This window comes from Vulpes vulpes, chromosome 10 (genome assembly GCF_048418805.1).
Source record: "Vulpes vulpes isolate BD-2025 chromosome 10, VulVul3, whole genome shotgun sequence".
NCBI lineage: Eukaryota > Metazoa > Chordata > Mammalia > Carnivora > Canidae > Vulpes > Vulpes vulpes.
In genome coordinates this window covers 66,897,623-66,920,264 of record NC_132789.1, presented here as the reverse complement: position 1 = coordinate 66,920,264, position 22,642 = coordinate 66,897,623, and the positions used below count along the sequence as shown (strand labels likewise).

General features: G+C 33.9%; 2 protein-coding genes across 4 annotated transcripts in view; one reads left to right on the top strand and one right to left on the bottom strand.

Annotated features, from left to right (window-relative positions):
- RLIG1 (RNA 5'-phosphate and 3'-OH ligase 1) overlaps positions 1–22,642 on the bottom strand; it is a 97,027-nt gene that overhangs the window by 42,371 nt on the left and 32,014 nt on the right. For both annotated transcript variants that reach the window (XR_011994899.1, XR_011994898.1), the window contains exon 8: positions 11,826–11,952. The gene's annotated coding sequence lies outside the window, so the exon portion shown is untranslated. The remainder of the gene's footprint in view (positions 1–11,825; positions 11,953–22,642) is intronic.
- The window catches only part of CEP290 (centrosomal protein 290), an 86,173-nt gene that overhangs the window by 43,129 nt on the left and 20,402 nt on the right, over positions 1–22,642 (top strand). For both annotated transcript variants that reach the window (XM_072724548.1, XM_072724547.1), the window contains exons 29-43: positions 355–506; positions 4,193–4,304; positions 4,959–5,414; positions 6,011–6,175; positions 7,084–7,191; positions 7,547–7,681; positions 8,702–8,968; positions 9,643–9,750; positions 10,396–10,595; positions 13,200–13,413; positions 14,354–14,491; positions 16,597–16,818; positions 17,151–17,273; positions 20,515–20,660; positions 21,008–21,163. In XM_072724548.1, coding sequence (XP_072580649.1) covers positions 355–506; positions 4,193–4,304; positions 4,959–5,414; positions 6,011–6,175; positions 7,084–7,191; positions 7,547–7,681; positions 8,702–8,968; positions 9,643–9,750; positions 10,396–10,595; positions 13,200–13,413; positions 14,354–14,491; positions 16,597–16,818; positions 17,151–17,273; positions 20,515–20,660; positions 21,008–21,163 — 2,702 coding nt within the window. The remainder of the gene's footprint in view (positions 1–354; positions 507–4,192; positions 4,305–4,958; positions 5,415–6,010; positions 6,176–7,083; positions 7,192–7,546; positions 7,682–8,701; positions 8,969–9,642; positions 9,751–10,395; positions 10,596–13,199; positions 13,414–14,353; positions 14,492–16,596; positions 16,819–17,150; positions 17,274–20,514; positions 20,661–21,007; positions 21,164–22,642) is intronic.

Here is a 22,642-nt window from a genome sequence, read left to right as displayed (position 1 = left end):
AGGTATATATTAAGATTTTATTAACTCATTCAAATTTATTTATAGGTAGTATAGCTAAAGTGTAATGCATATACTGCATTTCAGACAAATTTAAGAAAATAAGAGATTCAAATACTAGACTGTGAGTAATCTAAGTTATTTTGATGAGTTGGCATATATTCAGAGTTTTTATGACCTGTTCTTGACTCTCTTTACTTTCTACAATTTATTCTTAATATATCATCACACCCAACTCAGTATCCGGACTAATGTCAAGTAAAGAGAACTGCGGTATGGTGAAAGCTAAATTGAAAGAGAAAACCTCACCAAAAGCTGATATAGCTGAACATTTTTTTTTTTGTTACTTTTTCTTAGCTCACCAAAATCAATTTGGAAGCACAGAAGGTGGAACAGATGTTAAGAGATGAATTAGCTGATAGTGTGAGCAAGACAGTAAGTGATGCTGATAGGCAACGGATTCTAGAATTAGAGAAGAGCGAAATGGAACTAAAAGTTGAAGTGTCAAAGTAAGTGCATGCAGACTTTTCACTTATTAGGTATGTCTACTCTAATTTGTCTTTAAGAAAACTAATTATAGTGGTTTGAGATAATACTCTTCATGGAATTGATACTGGTTGTAGTTTTTTTTTTTTTTTTTTTTTTAAGATTTTATTTATTCATGAGAGACACACAGAGAGATAGGCAGAGACACAGGCAGAGGGAGAAGCAGGCTCCATGCAGGGAGCCCGATGTGGAACTTGATCCCAGGTCTCCAGGATCACACCCCGGGCCAAAGACAGTGCTAAACCACTGGGCCATTGGGGCTGCCCTGGTTGTAGTTTTTATTTTTGTTTTTTTGTAAGAACAAGTTAAATATTAACAAGATCAATTTTAACAGGCATAAATAATAATATTGAAGAGGAAATAATTTCTCAAGATTGATATTTTTCAGAATTCAGGAATAGTATTGCATAAAACACTGAATCTGAAATCAACACCCTATGCAGCTTAGTTCTTCCACATACTAACATTTTTTTTTGGAGGAAAGAGTAGTGGTCATTTAATTTATTTAAACTTAAGTTTCTTATATCTGATAAAGGGTTAATATCCAAAATATATGAAGGACTTACACAACTCAACACCCACAGAACAAATAATATGATTAGAAATGGGAAAAAGAAATGAACAGGCATTTCTCCAAAGAAGATATCCAGGTGGCCAGCAGATACATGAAAAGATGCTCAGCATCACTGATCAAGGAAATGCTAGTCAAATCTACAATGAGATACCACTTTACACCTGCTAGAATGCTAAAATAAAGCACACACACACACACACACACACACACACAAACCATTGGCAGGGATGTGGAGAAAAAGGAACCCTCTTGCACTGTTGGTGGGAATGCAAACTGGTGGAAAACAGCATGGAGTTTTATCAGAAAGTTAAAACTAGAACTGCCCTATAATTAAGTAATAGCACTACTAGGTATTTACCCCAGAAATACAAAAATGCTAATTCAAAGGGATACATGCACCTCCATGTTTATAGCAGCATTATTTACAATAGCCAAATTATGGAAGCAGCCTAGTTTCCATTGATAGAAGAGTAGATAAAGAAACGGTATGTGGAATAATATTACAATAATTGGACTATTAGTCACAAAAAAATGGAATCTTGCTATTTGCAATGACATGGTTGGAGATAGAGAGTATAATGTTGAGTGAAATAAGTAGGTCACAGAAAGATAAATACCATATGATTTCAGTCATGTAGAATTTAAGAAACCAAACAAACTGAACAATGGAAAAAAAGAGAAAGACAAACCAAGAAACAGACACTTCATATAGAGAACAAATTGATGGTTACCAGAGAGGAGATGGGTAGAGAGAATGGGTGAAGTTGGTGATGAAGGGATTAAGGAGTGCACTTGTGATGAGCACTGGATGTTATATGGAGGTGTTGAATCACTATATTATACACCTGAAACTAGTATAACACTGTATGTTAACTATACTGGAATAACATAAACAAAATGAATATATTATGAAATTGCCACAGGCACTCCAACTTTATATAAACAATCACTATCCTGATCAATCATAAGCCATCATCAACGTTAAGGGAAGACCCTCCACCAATGAAAAGAATATGGCTTGCTGAAAGCTCAGATGATAGTTGGCATATGTTAGAATAAAATGTATATATATATATATATATTTTTTTTTAAAGATTGATTGATTAATTTAGAAAGTATGAACAGGGGTAGGGGCAGAGGGAGATGGACAAAGAGCATCTCAAGCAGACTCCACACCGAGCACAGAGCCCAATGCAGGGCTCGATCTCGCAACTCTGAGATCATGACCTGACCTGAAATCAGAGTCAGATGTTTAACCAACTGAGCCATCCAATTGACATTGAGTACTGTGTACTCTGCTAGGTATTAAATGTATTAACTCCTATAATCACATTTTTAAAAACAATTATTTATTGATTTTTTTCCCTATAATCACACTTAATAATCCTAACATAATATGATTTTATTTTACATGTGAAAATAATTTATTTACTTGGAACAAAAAATATATGTAAGAAATTAATACTGTGTGCCAGGTTGATGCTGTGTATTCATTCTCCTGGGTAATTTTTGTGTCAATTCAGTAGAAAGGTAATAGGAGCCATAAGTTATTCTGTCAAGCCCAAATAAATATTTGTAAAAATTATTTTATGGCTTGCTCATCATAAGGTTATTTTTTGGAGCCTTGATAGCCCTTGCAATGTCTGTTGTTCTCAGCCCATTTCATTGTGAAGGACTCCATTTATTTTTTCTTCCTCTTACCTCATAGACTTCATCTTTTGAAGTAAACTAATTTATAAGTATTCATTTTATTATATTTTAATTTTTAAAGCATATGTTTTTTTCAAGGTTTTATTTATTTATTCATGAGAGAGACAGAGAGGCAGAGACACAGGCAGAGGGAGAAGCAGGCTCCTGGTAGAGAGCCCGATGTGGGACTCGATCCCGAGACCCAGGATCATGCCCTGAACCAAAGGTAGATGGTCAACTGTTGAGCCACCCAGGTGTCCCTTTTAAAACATACGTAACTGGCAATGAGACTTTCTAATCAATGTGAGGAAACCCAACTTATCTGACAGTGAGTTAAAATTATTCTTGCCCAAAGTAAAATGCATTTTACTTTCCCTCTGTGATCTTATAATAGTAGTTTTGTAGGAAATTTAATAATTTACCATCAGGCTTCTCCCATTTTTTTAAATTGTAGTAAGCAGGGAGTCCCTGGGTGGCTCAGTTGGTTAAGCAATGCCTTCCGCTCAGGTCCTGATTCCAGGGTCCTGAGATTCAGCCCCACATGGGGCTCCCTGCTTAGTGGGAAGCCTGCTGTTCCTCCCTCTGCTGCTACCTCTGCTTGTGTTCTCTCTTGCTCTCTCTCAAATAAATAAATAGAAATCTTTAAGAAAAATTGTAAGTAAGCATATAATATTTTTTTCATATTTCTGATAGCTTGTAACTTAAAACATATATTCATCTAGGGAACTTAGGAATCTTAAATTTCTGTATTCTTCACTGTACAATTATTCAAATAAACCTACTTAATACCTATTCTAGCTCTGCCAAGCTAGGATAATAAGCATCTCATGTTAAAAGTGTGGGAGAGAAGTTCTGTGGCCATGTAGATTTGGAAAGTGCTGTATATGTGTAATTTGAGATAATTTTTTGCTTTAGAACTTCTCAGAACACTTCATACAATACTCTGTATTAGGAATTTTCAAGGGAAGGATATTGGGAATGAAGTTTTTTAACAGAACATGTTAACCGCTCATGAAATTACATTAATGAAACAGTTGAGGAAATTTTACTTTAGTATTTGATGCTAAGAAGAGATGCTGGACGGGGATCCATGGGTGGCTCAGTGGTTTGGTGCCTGCCTTTGGCCCGGGGCACCATCCTAGAGTCCCGGGATCGAGTCCTGCGTCAGGCTCCCTGCATGGAGCCTGCTTCTCCCTCTGCCTGTTGTCTCTGCCTCTCTGTGTATGTGTGTGTGTGTGTGTCTATCATGAATAAATAAATAAAATCTTAAAAAAAAAAAGAGATGCTGGAGATTAGCAGCTTTTCCAAGAGTCTAGAAAACTGGAATACTGGTATTTCGTTAGAAAATGTACCTAATTTTTCCTGAGGTATCTTTTCACCTTCTAGACTGAGAGAGATTTCTGATATTGCCAAAAGACAAGTTGAAATTTTGAAGGCACAGCAACAGTCCAGGGAAAAGGAAGTAGAATCTGTCAGAATGCAACTGTTAGACTATCAGGTATGCACAGCATTGGCTCTTCTAAATAGATTTTTTTTCCCTTTTCCTAAATTCGCATTATATATTGGATGATTTTACAGTTTCAGTCCAAGGATATGTCAAATAGAGTCTCCTATTCTTGTTCACTGTAAACTGATTAGAAAAACTTTTTAATTTGAAATATCATACATGATAGAGAAAAGCATTTAAATACCTACGAACACATTGTGCTGGCCACAAGTCAAAGTTAAGACCTGAGGAGAAATAGTCTTTCATAACATTATTTTTTCTTGTATTAATATGTAACTGTCACACACATATTCTCCCAATATAAACTTTTCTAGGATAAAAAAATTGTCCACATTCGTGTTACACTAATATTGTCATTTGCATATGGAAGTTGAAAAAAAAAACAGTAATATGCCAACCGTTATTTAGTTAGATGCCAGATTTGGATTTTAAATATGTTTGAGTTTGGGTTTTTTTCTTTAACAAAGTTTTTGATAATTAAAATTATATATAACTAAAGCTGAATTAAAGCTAGGCAAGATTTTTATAGGATCTCATATACCACACTTCTTAAAATCTTACTTACTAAGTTATGTTTTTAAATCCATGATAAGTGTCACTAGAAAAACTTGAAACTGACTATAAATGTGTACTTTTTTATGTTAGGCGCAGTCTGATGAAAAGGCACTAATTGCCAAGTTGCATCAACACATCGTCTCTCTTCAAATTAGTGAGGCCGCTGCTCTTGGTAAGTTGGAGTCAGTTACATCTAAACTACAGAAGACAGAGGCCTGTAATTTGCGCTTAGAGCAGAAACTTGATGAAAAAGAACAGGCTCTCTATTATGCCCGTTTGGAGGGGAGAAACAGAGCAAAACATCTGCGCCAAACAATTCAGTCTCTACGACGACAGTTTAGTGGAGCTTTACCCTTGGCACAACAGGAAAAGTTCTCTAAAACAATGATTCAATTACAAAATGACAAACTGAAGATAATGCAAGAAATGAAAAATTCTCAGCAAGAGCATAGAAATATGGAGAACAAAACGATGGAAATGGAATTAAAGTTAAAGGGGCTAGAAGAGTTAATAAGCACTCTAAAGGATGCCAGGGGAGCACAAAAGGTAAAATATTGACTTTCAGTTCAGTATTTCCAAAAGAGTTACATAGTAATTTTAAGTTCTTAGTATGTAGCTATCTGAAAAATGTTTACTATATGACCAAAATTCCAATTATATGTTGTTAATGTAGATATATTATAAGTTAAAAGTTTTGGCTATTTGAATATCTATTTGTAAAAATAAAATGAGACTCTTCTAAACAGTGGTTTTGGTAGAAATGCTTAGATTATATACTATCAGAGAACTTTAAACATCGACATGGGATTCGATCCCGGGTCTCCAGGATCGCGCCCTGGGCCAAAGGCAGGCGCTAAACCGCTGCACCACCAAGGGATCCCGAAATGTTTATATATATTAAGTGAAAACTAATTTTAGTTATTTGTAAACATTATAGAAACATTTGAAGAATGTTTTGTTAAGATGGCACATATTTTTTAGAAGAATCTATGAAAGTTCTAGATGAACTTTGCCATGTGGCTCAACAAAGGATAATTCTTACAGAATATTTATTAATTTCAATTAAAATTATTAGGAGCAATGAAGAAATATTTATTTACATAGAGAGTGTTTATTTGTACATATTATTTGTAAATGTTTAGGTAATCAATTGGCATATGAAAATAGAAGAACTTCGTCTTCAAGAGCTTAAACTGAATCGAGAACTAGTCAAGGATAAAGAAGAAATAAAATATTTGAATAATATAATTTCTGAATATGAGCACACAATCAGCAGTCTGGAGGAAGAAATTGTGCAGCAAAACAAGGTTTCATTTTATGTTTATTTTGCTGTTTCGTTGCTAAGATATTAAACTTAAGAATATCTCATGAGTGATGGCATTATTCTCTTAATTGAGTATAACTCCCATTATTGTTTTTATAAAAGACTTTCTTATTTTTAAAGCATTCAAAAAATTGATATTATTTACTTATGTTGTAATGGTGATTTTGAATTTAAAAGGAATAATAAATTTAGTTAGTTAATTTTTATTTTGATATTAGTTACTTTTCACAGTAATGAGTTTCACCTGGCTCTCACGGATGGCTGTAGTAGAAGGCAGTTTGGTGTGGAACAGATGAAATTCACTAAGCTCATGTTTGCTGGCCTCAGAAATTATGTTGTTCCTTCCACCTAGAGTGTTCCTAGCTCAGATCCCTGTACTGTGTGTGCTTTCATTGCTTCCAAGTCTTAGTTCAACTGTCTTACCTTATCAGTGGACCTTCACTAGCCACTCAGTACACAACTGTAAATCCTACCATCAAGATTCCCTAAATAGGGATTATCTAGCTTCCTTTTTCTCCAGCACCCGTCACCCTCTGATATATTACATATTTATTGACTGTCTCTCCCTAACAAGTACATAAGTTTCATGATGAAAGGGACTTGGTTTTGTTCACTGTTAATGGTCATGTTATCTAGAATAGTGCTGAGCACATAGTACATGTCATTAAACGTTATGGATGCATGCATGGAGAGATTGAAATCCTGACTTCACATCTTTGATTTCTGTGATCTTGGGCAAGTTACTTACTTAAATCTCTCTGTGTTTGCTTCTTTTTTCCATAAATTGAGAATATAGTGACCCCAAAGGTTGTTGTGAGGATTAGATAAGAAAAAGTATATTAACACCATTGTTATATGTTTGGTGAGTGTCTCTGTGTGTGTCTGGTACAGTTTCATGAAGAAAGGCAGATGGCCTGGGACCAAAGAGAAGTTGAGCTGGAACGTCAACTCGACATTTTTGACCATCAGCAAAATGAAATACTAAAAGCAGCACAAAAGGTATGAGTGATTAATTCTGTTTGCTACTTACTTATATTTCAAATATAAGTGGGGGAGGGGCAGCCCCGGTGGCTCAGTGGTTTAGTACCGCCTTTGGTCCAGGGCCTGATCCTGGAGACCCGGGATCGAGTCCTATGTCCTATGGGCTGCATGGAGCCTGCTTCTCCCTCTGCCTGTGTCTCTGCATCTCTGTCTCTGTGTCTCTCATGAATAAATAAATAAAATCTTTAAAAAACAACAACAACAAAGAAAACCAATATAAGTGGGATTTAACCATGTCCTTATTATATGTTTGCAATAGTATTTTCTTAATGATGTAACTGCTTTTTTTTTTTTTAATGCTATTTCTTAATAGTTTGAAGAAGCTACAGGATCAATGCCAGACCCTAGTTTGCCCCTTCCAAATCAACTTGAGATTGCTCTAAGAAAAATAAAGGAGAATGTTCGAATAATCCTAGAAACACGGGCAACTTGTAAATCACTAGAAGAGGTAATTAGTAAAATTTGCATTTTTATTTGTGTATTATTGTATTGCATTTTTATTTGTGTATTATTGTTTGTGGAATTTTCTAAATATTTTCTAACAAAAAATAAATAAATAAATAAATATTTTCTAACAGAGGTGAAGCACAGAATTATGAATCTGTTGCTAATTCCAATCTCCTTTTCTACTCTAATGTTTTTAATAGCCAGTAAAGAATAGCGGATAGGGCTAATTTGAATTTCTTGCCCGTTTAATCACTACTTGTCACTTTTGGGCACACAGATCAATAGTAGTAAGTTATAATTACAGAAAATAATAAAAACTGAAGATGACTTTCATTTTGGTTTACATCTAAATGAAGTAATTTTAAATGCATTTTAAAATTTCATGAGTAAAACTGTACATTTTTTAATCAATTGAGGAAACCTAGGATTTTTTTTGGTAATTGTAAGATTTGACATTTATGTGAATTGCCACTGAGTTACTTGATTTAAAATATCTGCCTTAATCTTGTTGAAGAGTAAACATTTTTCCTGTTTTATTTTAATAAACTACATATTGTAGAGTGGTGATTCATTGACTAAGGTCGCTGAAGTTCCAATTTTTATAACTTAACTAACTTATGGACTACTCGTCTAGGGCTCTGACAGTCAATGAAACAAAATAAAAGGGATGATTTATGACATTTTCGTTCTAAATCTAGTACTGCCACATGGTTCTAGTGCTAAAACTACAACTAAATAAAGTACCTTAATTAAATTTTATTTTCATCATAACAGTGAAGTTCATAACACATGATAATTTTTGAATAAATAAAATGTGCATGCAGATAACTGCTGTCACATGGAAATATAAGAAATATAACCTTATTAATATCAATATAATATCGGTATGAATATTATGTGAAAAATAAAGTGAAATTCCTGTTATTGCTTATAATTAATCTGACCAAAATTCAGGTGAGGCATTTTTAAAAGAAAAAAAAAAACAGACTTTAATCATTTTATTTCAACTTGATCATTGCAGAAACTAAAAGAAAAAGAATCTGCTTTACGGTTAGCAGAGCAAAATATTCTGTCAAGAGACAAAGTAATCAATGAACTGAGGCTTCGATTGCCTGCCACTGCAGAACGTGAAAAGCTGATAGCTGAACTGGGCAGAAAAGAGGTAGAACCAAAATCACATCATACACTGAAAATTGCTCAGCAGACAATTGCAAATATGCAAGCAAGGTTAAATCAGAAGGAAGAAGTGTTAAAGAAGTATCAGCATCTTCTGGAAAAAGCCAGAGAGGTATGTTATTATGCTGTGCCTTTTTATTTATTACTATGTTTTTTTAGCCAATGCCAAATATAATTCTGCCCTAAAATGGTAGTTCATTTCTTGCTTTCAAATGATTCTATTTAGGAATTTTACCTTTCACATGATTGGATTACAGATCTGTCAGTAAAACTGGCAGTTTATATATGTCTCTCTTTCCCTCAGGAAAACCAGGAATAGCTGTCATGGTGCAACTGTTAGGATTTTGAAAAATATCAGTTGAGTTTATAGGTAAAAAGAGGCACTAAGTTAGAATGAACTCCATCATACTAGTAGTCAGTGGAAATCCAATTTGCTAGAACATTGATGGGAAAATCTAACATTTAAATTTTTTAGAAACCAGTTAAAAGATGATGGATACATATTATTTTAATATTAAGAGTAAGTTGTGATTTAAGACTGGATTTATCAACTTGAACATGTACTAGGGGAATGCATACTTGGGGGGGGCGTGTGTGTGTGTGTGTGTGTGTGTGTGTGTACACGCAGATATTGGTCCTTCCCTATCTCATAAGGGTTTTGGAAGATTAAAGGTAATAAAATTTTCAAGACCTTAAAATGTGAATTTTAAATTCATTTTAAATTAATTTTAATTTAATTTAAATTAAATCATAATTTAAGATACAGTTTTGATTTGCTGTCAACAGGAACAAAGAGAAATTGTTAAGAAACATGAGGAAGACCTTCATATTCTTCATCATAAATTAGAACTACAGGCTGATAGTTCACTCAATAAATTCAAACAAACAGCTTGGGTAAGATTCTGGGAACTTTATTCTTTATGGACTTTTGAGACCATATAATTGAAAATGTAGCTCTCATGTTTGTTTTTTGGAAAAGTAGCCATCCTACCTTTGTTGTTGGAATAATCTTCTAAAAACATAGCTCTGATCATTTTTCTCCCTACATCCACACCTTTAGTAGCCCACTGCAGCCTACAAAATTATGTTCATATTCCTTAGTCCTGTACTCAGAACCATACATGATGTGACCTGAGTCTGTCTTTTCAAGTTGTGTTCATTTTAAGTTTACCAATATCTAATGGCTTTTATGTTCTGAATTCCATTCATACTTGTTTCCTTTGATCTTTGTCTTTTGTATGTGTTAAGTGACATATCTTTCATCCCTAAATGGGCAAATCCTGGCATCCTTGAGCCTTAAATCATGAATTCAGTCAACATTTATTGATTCTCCACTGCGTGGAGATGCTTTACTTGGGACTGTGAATACAAAAAATAAGATCTCTGTTTCTCATCTTCTTTAAGCCTCCATTGGCTATTAAATATCATTAAATTTTAAATTAGGTATTATATTTTGATCATTTGAGAGAAGGCAAAATTATGGATTAAGTATGGCATTGAGTGGTACATGCTCATGGCTAATTTGTTCATATTTCCTAGGATTTAATAAAACAGTCCCCTACTCCAGTTCCTACCAACAAGCACTTTATTCGCCTGGCTGAGATGGAACAGACAGTAGCAGAACAAGATGATTCTCTCTCTTCACTTTTGGTCAAACTAAAGAAAGTATCTCAAGATTTAGAGAGACAAAAAGAAATCACTGAATTAAAAATCAAAGAATTTGAAAATATCAAGTTACGGTAAGCTTTAAGAATGTATCATAAAATATAGGCAAATGGTAATAATGATACAGTGAGGATAAAGGTAAGCATTTGCTGTGTCATGCACTGTTCTAAAAACTTCATGTATATTATTATCTCATTTTTATCCTCAGGATTACTATGACATAGGTTATTCTCTCCTTTTTCACATAGGAAGTTAGGCCACGGGAATGCTCAGTAACATGCCTTAGGAGATGGAAAAGCCATGATTTGAATCTCGTCAGTCTGGCGCAAGAGCCAACTCAAGATTCTTGTTCTAGAACCTCGTTTTTAAACTCTTTAACTAAAGCATCCATTTAATCATCTGTAAAATGTAAATGACAGCACTTACCCTGGCTCCTTCTTTATGGAGGCCAAAGAATATTGTATGTGAGAGTAATTTGAAGATTGCAAAGTAATACATAAATATAAAACTTTTGTTTTATACACCTATAACAGTTTCTGGCACATATATTAGAGGATGAGTAAATATTTGTTAAATGAAAAAATTATGTTTTTAATTAATCAGTGACAGTTGCTTCATTCTCTATATTAAAGATTCTAAACATTGCTCAACAAATTGATCAGAATATAGATTTTAAAACCAGAACAGTTTTAAAGTTTGTGTATTTTGTAATCACTGTAAAAATATTAAGAACTAGAGAGTGTCTGCCTTGTGTAAATGGAGGTCTCTATCCTTGGATTTCCCATGAAAAGATTTATGTGGGGATCAGTACTTGAATAAGACAGCCAGAAGAAAAATAGCAAGCAGAAAGCAGTTTCTTAAAGTGAAGGTGGTAGAGTGGGCAGGTTCCAAGAGAAGGAACTGGCTCCCAAGTTGTTTTGAAATTGGATATCATTGGGTTTCTCTGGGCTTGGAGGAGCTGTGACTTAAGTGGATGGTCTCTAATGGAGGCCGCTTCCAGTCATTTGGGAAAATCCTCCCACAGGTTGGGAGGGGATTTTTGACCCTACAAGGTTTGTACCAGAACCATCTTGGCAGCCCTTCTGGGGGAGGGGGAGGAAGTTGTGCCCACAATACAAATACATAGTAGGGGTATTTGTAGGGGGAGTCTAGGGGTAACCCTAGGGGTAGAGGTGGAAGGAGAGAGGGCAGGTTCTGTATCTGTGACTCTTGCTCTGTCAGGCCCAAGGCCTTGGAAGTTGTTGAGCTCCTGGGCTTATAATGTGTAGCTTGTTTTGTTTTGTTTTTTTATTATTATCACTCACCTTGCCCCAGCTCATGTCTCCATCATTCCGCTTCAGGGACTTGGGAATCTGCCTCAGGGCATTCCTTCCACAGCTCTTGTCTGGCTTCTACCTAACAGAGGTATCTCTCTGGACCTCAATTTCTTATCTGAAAAAATGGGAAAGTTGACTTGACTTTATAATTCCATTCCAGCTCTGACGTTCTTAGTAGAACTTTTTATTCTTAACGAACGTATCCAAGATGTCTAACAAAATCAACATCACTTTTGCTTTATTAAGAAGTTACCACTTTTAAGAAATTATTCTCTAAAAGAAAAGAGAATCAGCAGTAGTATTTGTTATCTTTTTTTTTTCTTTTTCTTTTTTAATGAGAGAGAGAGTGTGCCTAAGCCCAAGCAGAGGCTGGGATGGGGATGGGGGGTGGGGTTGGTGAGGGGAGAGAGAGAGTGAGAATCTTAAGCGCCATGCCCAGGTAGAGCCGGTAATGGCTCAATCTCATAACCCTGAGATCATGACCAGAGCTGGAATCCACACTTAACTGATTGAGCCACCAAGGTGCTCTATTTGGTATCTTTTCAATCTACTTTTCCCCACTGTATTATTTTATACATGAGATATTATTTTAGTGTAGTAAGTTTGTGTCACGTTTTGGTATATAAAATTGCTTATGCTTTTTAATCTAATTCCTGGGTATAGAAAGTAATCATCCTTTGAAATTACCTGGTATAGATAAATTTTTGTCACATGAAATACTTGAGTAGTCTTGTACCTTACCACATCATGTTAGACTAAAATTATACTTTTATTCTCAGTGTACACAGTGACATGTATATTTTAATGTGTCTTAGAAAATTATAGATCTGTGTGTTTTCATTAGTAAAACCTCATATTTTCACAATTTGGTGATTATTTGAGGTAACTTCAGTTTTTGGCACATGTTGCAAGAGACTATTTATTTATTTATGACACAGAGAGAGGGCGGGGCAGAGACACAGGCAGAGGGAAAAGCAGGCTCCATGCAGGGAACCCAATGCAGGACTTGATCCCGGGACTCCAGGATCATGCCCTGAGCCACAGGCAGGCACCAAACTGCTGAGCCAACCAGGGATCCCCGAGACATAGTATTTAAAGTGCTATTTTATTCATTATATTGTTTAGAGCCAAAAAATTACTTGATACAGTCCTTGCCAACAATAGTAGACAAACTAAAAGGAAAAGTCTATTTTACGTTAGGTTTAAGAGTTAAGTGCAACAAAGAATTGTCCTTGTTTTGATTTGAAGCAAGGCTTAGGTTGTAAGGATACTTAGGGCCAAAGGTTGGCTCTGTGTAAAATTTGTATCAAAGTGTTAATTGCAGCAGTCACTCCATTAAATACATGTGTTTCCTTATATTAGGCTCCAAGAAAACCATGCAGATGAAGTGAAAAAAGTGAAAGCAGAAGTAGAGGATTTAAGGTGTCTTCTGGCCCACTCACAAAAGGAGTCACAGAATTTAAAATCTGAACTGCAGGCTCAAAAAGAAGCAAATTCAAGAGCTCCAACAACTACAATGAGAAATCTGGTAGAAAGGCTAAAGAGCCAGTTAGCCTTGAAAGAGAAACAACAAAAAGTAAGTGATAACAGACTATTATCAATATTTAGGAAATACAAGTGGTAATGGATTGTTGTAAGAAAAGACTTGCACAAGATAGTAGCATATACCTCTCTGTTGCAATAAAAAGTATGAGCTTTGTTTTAGTCTATTAAGCAGTTTTCAAGATAATTCTTTTAAATAGCCATTTGGTGGTGTTTTTAAGTACATCTGTAGTCCAGTTTATCTTTTTATGTTGTCATCAGTTTGATTTATGAGTTATCTATGGGAAGTAAGGGGAAATCTCAATCCCGTTATTTTCTCTCCTTTTCTAACTGGGATTTTCTGCTACTAAGGCTATTTTGAACAGTGAATAATTGAACAATTTGGGGGAATATGAGAGAGATATGACAGTGAGGAAGAAAGTTTAAAGAAGGAGGTCACAGATAGTTTTTTGAGATGCAGTTGGTCAGTGGCTTATCAGTGATGTATTAGTTTTTAAACTTTATTTCAGATTTAATACTCAATTGTTTTAGGAGGTGCTGCTGTTTTACTGTGCCAGTTTATTTAATTTATTGGCAAATTTTAAGTCTTTTCCTAATCCTATAATTTCCCTTGTCTGTATAATTCAATTAGTTTCAAACAGAAGCATGTGCTAAATGAGTAATTCAGATAAATATCTAAACTTGGATATTGAAACAAAATGGATGGTTTTTGTCACACAAATGGCTTGATTTAATGCTGGGTCCTCAAAATTATTATTGTCAAGATTTTGAAGTCTCACACTCAGTTTGGAAAGAATTGAGTGCAATTAGTAAAGGAAATTCATTTGAAAAAGTTGAACTGTTAGTGAATTATATTTACTTACATGGTATTTTAGGAAAATAGTTAAAAGTTATAAAGCATATTATTTTTTGGATTACATGTTGCTCATATAAAATGTTACTTTTTAAAAAAGTATATATGTTATAACTTTCAGGCACTTAGTCGAGCACTTTTGGAACTCAGGGCAGAAATGACAGCAGCAGCTGAAGAACGTATTATTTCTGCAACTTCTCAGAAAGAGGCAAATCTCAATGTTCAACAAATTGTTGATCGACATACAAAAGAGCTAAAGGTGAACATAACAAATGCATCAGTATAACAAAATTCCTTATAATTGCTATTGGCAGAGGATCTACTTTGATAATTTTGATAATGAACAGGGAATTTATTCTAATGAACTATTGATGGAGATATATAGATATATATATAGATATATATATACACACACATTCATTTTTGAACACTAAGAATCTTTATTGTACTCACACCCTATCATCCTGGAGATTAGCAAGATAGGCCATTATTAACTTCTTCTTCCTAATAGAATTAAGAAACATTTTACTTCGGAATTTTGTTTCTATATTGATAAGTGCAATAGATGTATAGATTTCTTTGTTTTGTTTGATTTCTTTTGCTTTATCAGAATTTTCTAATTTTTGCTGATTCATAATATGAGTTAATTAGCTTTCTTTTTTTCTCCCTGAAATAGCTTAGGGAGGTTATATATAGTCCTTAACATTTAATCCATAGACCTACCTGATTCTGAAGCCTTTTTGAAGCTATTTATTAATTTTTTGGCAGTGTATATTACTGTGTTCATATCTGATCAATTATTAGATTTGGTGATTAAAAAAAATTTTTTTACAAAGCATATATATTTCTTTTTTTTTTTAACTAATAAATTTATTTTTTATTGGTGTTCAATTTGCCAACATACAGAATAACACCCAGTGCTCATCCCGTCAAGTGCCCCCCTCAGTGCCCATCACCCATTATATATTTCATAATGAGTTTTAAATTTCTTTACACAAAGCTTATATAGTACATTCTGCATGAAGTGAAAAATCTACTTTTTATATGTTTGTAATTTTGATTTTTTATATGTTTGTAATTTTGATTTACTCAATTTATTTGAATGTGCTCTTCACCACCATTAAACTGTGTAGGGACTGGTTTTGCCTAGGGTTTTTTTTTTTTTTTTTCATTTATTTTTTTGTTAGTAATCTCTACCCCCATCATGTGGCTTGAACTCACGACCCTGATATCAAGAGTCACGTGTTCTACTGCCTGAGCCCGCCAGGTGTCCCTATTTAGCGTTTTTAAAGCTCTCATTATACCTGCCAAGGTTATGAGCACAGTTGAAAGCAAAAATCCATTAAGTAGGGCAGCCTGGGTGGCTCAGCAGTTTAGTACTGCCTTCTGCCCAGGGCGTGATCCTGGGGACCTGGGATCGAGTCCCATGTTGGGCTCCCTGTACGGAGCCTGCTTCTCCTTTTGCCTGTGTCTGTGTCTCTCTCCCTCTCTAATGAATAAATAAATAAAATCTTAAAAAGAAAATCCATTAAGTAAATAAATGTATAAACAGGAATAGCCCTTTGTTGATATCTTCTTCAATACCTTTCTCTTTGCCTGATGCATCATCTTCTCTGAATTCTTCACGGTTTTAAAGTCCTTTCTCACTTCTCCTTGGACAGCTAATGTGTTTCTTCTAAGTGCATTATAATATTGCTAATTTCTTATTAGTGTCATTAGTAATACTTTTGGCCTGTAGTAATTTATCCAAGAAAACATATTAAGTACCAGCATTTCCATCACTGTTCTTGTATGGGACAGCTGAAAACTACTGTGTAGTGGCTTTAGATATACTGTGAAGTATTACGAGTTACCCTTTCATGTCTTATTTTTACAAAATGGTTTAGAAACTACTACAAATCAGAGATTTTGTTTTATACTAATCTTAGGCTTCATAGCATTTAAAACATCACCATATACATTCATATGTACTTGTCCCTTTAATAACTTAGTTCAGCCATAACAAAACATTTGCTTGTTTGATAATATTTTATTTCTGAGTATTTGCTGAAGATGAAGTGCCTTAGGGTATTATATCACATTTTGTTTTTCTCAAAGTAGACTTGGTTAATTTGAAATGAAGATAGGTGTTTAGTTGGGGTATTTTTTCCCCTGGAAACTTAAAAATTTAGATTTGAAACTTTATTTTTAGCATGTTTTAATTTAATAAGCATTAACCAAGCCTTTTTAATAAGTATTATTAAGAATAATTTATTTTAATAATAAAAACTTAGATTGACACTTTCTTTTTATTAAGTAATAGATGTATTCTATTTTATTGATACTTTATGAAGATTTGTGAATTAATCCTTTCTTTACTTTTAGTCACAAATTGATGATTTAAATGAAAATCTTTTAAAATTGAAAGAAGCTCTTAAAACAAGTAAAAACAGAGAAAACTCACTAAGCGATAATTTGAATGACTTAACGAATGAACTGCAAAAAAAACAAAAAGCCTATAATAAAATGCTTAGAGAGAAAGATGGAATTGATCAAGAGAATGATGAACTGAAAAGGCAAATTAAAAGACTAACCAGTGGATTACAGGTGATTTTATATTTAATTGTGATCATATCTTTGATTTAAAACATATAGGTAGTAGTTTATTCCCACTTTTTACTTTATAAATAATTGCTGAAACTAGCTTTCAGATCACTTTGATTGATGTTGCTAATTCCTTCAGTGACCTCTGTCATATTTGTGGTTTTAGAGTAACCTCTTTAAAATGCAGAAGCAGCTACTATGTTCTATATCAAAAGTGCATTTAGACAAGATGGTTAGCTATAGCCTCAGGAAACTTCTATAATTGGAATATTTATTGTGTATTTTGTTTGATAGTTTTTACTCGTAAAAAAGTAAAAATATGTCTTCTATTTCAGGGGAAACCTCTAATAGATAATAAACAAAGTTTAATTGAAGAACTCCAAAAGAAAATTAAAAAGCTAGAAAGCCAACTGGAAAGAAAGGTGGATGAGGCAGAAATAAAGCCTGTGAAAGAAAAGGTATGTGAAGAAACATACTGATTAATATGTTTAAGGTAATGATAAACTAAGGTAAATTATATAACTGATGAACGGAGGATATACTATATTAATTTGAGGACCTAATACATGCAATAAATGTACTGAATAACACAGAGAAGTCTAAGACAAGTTTCTGTCCTTTAAGAATTTACAGGAGACACCTATAATGTAACTCGTACCCAGAAGTCACTACATTGTCTCCATGTCCTCTTCCTGACATTCTAGAACCCCTAAAATCCCCTCACACCTATCCAACTTCTCCCCAACCCACTTTGTTACATAAATTGGTGCTTTTGATTTTGGAAAGAAAGTTAGGCATATTTAGCCTGCTACCTTGCCACAAATGTGTCCTTTTTATCCTTTAATAGACTGGATTACTGTTAGTTCAGGATAAAGAAAGTTTGGTTACTGATTACCACAGACCAATATTTGTGGTAATCAGTAACCAAAACACTCATAAATTGATTCTGTAATGTGAAAAAAGTTGCTTAAAATTTTCTAATGGGTTAGCTAGTAAACTATTTTGTAACAAAAATTACTGACATAAATTAGCAATCCCCTCAAATTCCCTAAAACTAGCTAAAATGCATATAATTAAATTTATTTATTACAAATAATAAGCTGAAGATTTATATCAGCATTGAAAATATCAAAAGAGACCTGGGAAATATTGGTATTAGTAGTAATGTTTGCCCCTGCAGAAAATTACATTGGAGGAGCAAAGGTTAGGAAACATTTTTATTGTAAAATTTACCCAGAAAATATTCAATATCTATAAAACAATTTGAAAAACATGAACATAAAAAAAATTAAGTGTCTTTAATGCCACTGAATAGAAAATAGTAATGGAATTAAAATATCTTAATAGAGTATATTCCAAAATTTATTTTACTTATGAAATTTCACCAATGTTAGTATAAGTTTTATTAAAATGTTTGCATTTGTTTACATTGAACCACAGCATACTTCCTGTCAGAAGCTTCGCTGGTAAAAATTGCAAGATAAAAATATCCTTGCTCTTACAGATTGCTTTCTTTGCCGCCTCCCCACTGGTGTTTAAGGTCTATCTTTAAATACTAGTTCCTAACCTGATTCCTATCAAAATCCCTTAGTAGCCTTGTGGCTTTGCCTGGATTCCTAATCTGTGTTTCAGTTTATTTCTCCAGAAAATAGAAATTATACTATTTGCATTGCCAGTTTCCCAAGATTATTTTGATAATCAAATGAAATAATGTGTGCAAGTCTCTTGTAAGCCATCAAGTCAATACCACTGTATGATATTATTACTAAGTAGGAAGAGAACACAAAGAGCAACCCAAATATTAAAATTTGTATCCAGGAATCTAGTGAGAGTATTACTTCAAATTCTACAGTACTGGGCATTTCTAATTTATGAATGTTTTTATATTCAATGAATGCTTTTATATTGAAATTTCTATACCCTTTTCTCTGTCAACTCTTTATTGCTTATCTATGTGAGATATCAACCCCCCCCCCATGCCTTGCATTCCTGTGTCTTATGCTACTATACCTTTCTCCATAGCATTTATTATTATCTGACACACTAGAGATTTACTTGTCTATGTGTTCATCCTTTGGACTATAAGCTTTCATGGCAGGAATTTTGCCTGATTTGTTTATTGTTGTATCCTTGCCATCTACAACAGTCCTTGGCATGTATGATGCTCAGTATTTATTAAATGAATGAAAAATTTAAAATGCAAGTTAAATTATTTTGAAATCCATGCCTGAGAGGCTGTTGGTACAGAAAATGTGAAAAGAGAACTCTCTGCATTCTATCTTCTTCCCCATTCTAGAACATCTTTGGTGACCTTTGCCTTTATTTTTTGTTGTTGTGGTTCATTTTTAAATTATTTCAGCCTCCTTTTGCTGTCTTAATTGAGGGTAATGTCAGATGGGATAGAATTGCCTAATCCCTACAAAGCACTCCATGCTACAGAATTACTTATATACCATTATGCCCAAACTAATATTTATATTTCTGGAAGTCACAAAATTCCTTATATATATATTTAGGAAAAAAAGTTAATAATGATCAAACACTGAAGCTTTTATGTTTTTTAAAATAATACTTGTTAGCTGAACTAAAAAAATAAGGTAAAAAAATTGGCCAGTGTCAAAGAAGACAGTTTTGATAGGGCAACTTATCTTAGTTGGGCATTTTAAACTGTGGCTTTTAACTCTTTCAGCCCTGACATTGCTTTTTGTAATAAATACAATGTAGCATAACATCCTTTGTACTATTCATGTTCTCTCTTGATATGTCTCTCAAATAAATAAATAAAATCTTTAAATAAAAAAAGAAATTTATAGTTAATAGAAACTACCTACATGTGTAATTTCAAAAAAATCATTATAAATGAAAAAGAAACAAAAATAATTTATAAAAATAATAGATATTTTTATATTTCTCATATTTCAATACAAAGGTGCTCTGACATACTACACTAGAAAACATAATGAAGCAGTCTTAATAGCATTAACATGAGTTCAGAGCTAAAAATGCAAACTGATACAAATGTATGTATAGGCAATTTATATATTCCAATAGCATTGCTAGTGCTATTAGCTAATTCTCTTTGCTCCTTTTTTTTTCAGCACTTATCATCAGCTAATGTACTACATTATATTTTTTTCCTGCTTTTTGTCTATATCTTGCTCCCTTTCCCTAATCTACCCAACCAACATTAATTAGATTGTAATGCTTTTTCTATAGTTTATTCATTGCTTCTGCTTCTAGTGCCTAGAATAGTATTTGGTGGATGACTAACACTATATAACCATCTACTGAATAAAAGAAGTCATGTGCATTGAAGATTTGAAGAGACTGTGATGCTCAAAGATTGTTATTTTGGTTAAAATTGGATTAGTCATTTATACTTACATGTTCTTTGTTAGAAGCTTACTTTGATCATGATCATTGTTATTAAAATCTTAAAGACTCCTAAGTCTGCTAGCATTAGTCCAGACTGTTCCCTAGAATATCATCTACTAAGTGATAGAATACAGAACCCTTAAACTGAGGGTCATTTCTGGTAATAACTTGGTATATCTGAAGATTCTAGAAATTACATAGCCAAATGAATGTATTTACATATTCTCAAAGTATTGGTGTGCCATTGTTCTAGTAAATTGTAATGGATAAATCTTGACATTAAAAACAATATCGGTGATTTTTCTCCTCTGTTATTATTTATAGAGTACAAAAGAAGAATTAATTAGGTGGGAAGAAGGTAAAAAATGGCAAACTAAAATAGAGGGAATTAGAAACAAGTTGAAAGAAAAAGAGGGGGAAGTCTATATCCTAACAAAGCAGTTGAATACTTTGAAGGATCTTTTTGCCAAGTGAGTTCAAATTTAAGCCTAATTATATGCAGTCTTTAATTGATCTGGAAGTTATATTGTTTTATCATATTTGATAGTACATATTTGATATCATACTTGAGAAATTTCCTAGTTTTAATTATCATTATCTATGACTCAGTTTTTTATTTTCTTTAAAATGTGTTTAAAAGTATTCTAACAGTTTATAAGTGGAGTTTCCTATAATTTTGAGATAAGTTAGCTCATAGCAAATACAGAAAGATCTAGTTTTTTATGTTGGTCTTATAATGAATGAGATGTGGTTTAATAAACTGAATGAGCAAAACAGTGAATTATATATTTTCATGATGCTATGTTAAATCCCACAGAGCTGACAAAGAGAAACTTAGTTTGCAGAGGAAACTAAAAACAACTGGCATTACTGTTGATCAAGTTATGGGAGTGCGAGCTTTCGAGTCAGAAAAAGAGTTGGAAGAATTGAAAAAGAGAAATCTTGACTTAGAAAATGACATTTCCTATATGAGGTAGGCTGTTTCATGAAAAATGTGGTACCTGTTATAATGAAGAAAAACTAGCTGACCCATAGAAACGGATGTAATGAACGTGTATTACTTTAGACTTGGGTACTGTTGTCTTTTCCCAAAGTGAGTTAAGATATTCATGGGTCTTTGTATGCCATGTAATTTGGATTGTATTCTTGAATTTCTGAATATTATGTGGTGAAACTTTGGATCTTGGTAAATTCTATGGAGAATGTAGATATTTTTGTTTTAATAGGCAGTTTGGCTAGGTTCCGGCCCTATGTTCCCCCTGCTTTCTGTGGGCTGTGGTTCCAATGTCCATTTCCTTTTCAAAGTGTTTACAGTCTCTGGATCTGTCCTGCCTGTGCACCTCCCAGTTTGGAAGTCTAGCACCTGGGCCATCTTTGGTCCGTTAGTTCACTTCTTTGAGTCTTTGCTACTCTAAGATCAGATCCAGGCACACCCAGCTCAACAATGAGCCCATAAATTCATAAAGGACTTTGTAAGATCCCTTTCATGTGTCCCTCACTTTCAGTGACCTCCCTAATACTTTGATTCCCTAGGGCTCCCCCTTTTGCTACTTCGAATGAAATTGGAGCTCAGGGGAACCCTGTTCTACTGTTCACTTCAGCAGTTGTGCACCTGTCTGGAACTGAGCAAACAAAAGGAGAGCAGAAAGAGGGGTTGGAAGGGTGTGGGGGAGGGGGACTACTGCCACTGTACCTCCATAGCAATCACAACTCTACCATTTGGAGAAGATTCCTTCTCTTAAATACTTCAGCTCCTATGGGTTCTCATTGCAGTCACCACTGCCACCACCACTGCCATGGGATTACTTGAGGGAGGAGGAGAGAATGGATACAAGAAAAAAATAATGGGGAGGGGAATGGTTGTACTCTCTGGAAGTATCCTAAGTGCCCTTTTTCCTTGCTGGAGCTGGAATTCTAAGGCTTCTTTGGAGCTTCTTTCCTCCATATTAACACTCACGCTCAGGTTTCATGTTCAGCGTTGTATTCAGGCCAAGAAACATCAGAGGAAAAGAAAAGGCAAATTACTGCCTGTTTGCTGACACTTCAAATTCTGGTATTTTGTACCAATGTGTAAAATATTTACTTTTCAAAGTTCTCAAATAGCTGTTCCATGCATTTGGGAGAGACAAGATTGGACGTGTTTATTACTACACTGTACCTAGAACCAGTGCACCCCCTACCCGTGCCATTTCTTTAGCAGAGCCTTTGAAATTTTTTTGTTTCGTCATCTCTTTCCAAATTGTGTCTTCTGATACAATCACAGTCATGTAAAGCAAAATACAGTCGTGTCCTAACGAAACTGTAATAATCTGTTTCATTCACTTCTTAGATGAACATAGTTTTACATCATCTGTTACTTCCTCTGCTACGTGCTTACAAGCAGTCCGGAATCATCTTAATGATCATGTTTGAAGTCTGGTACCTATCTATCATATTTGGATATGAGGATACT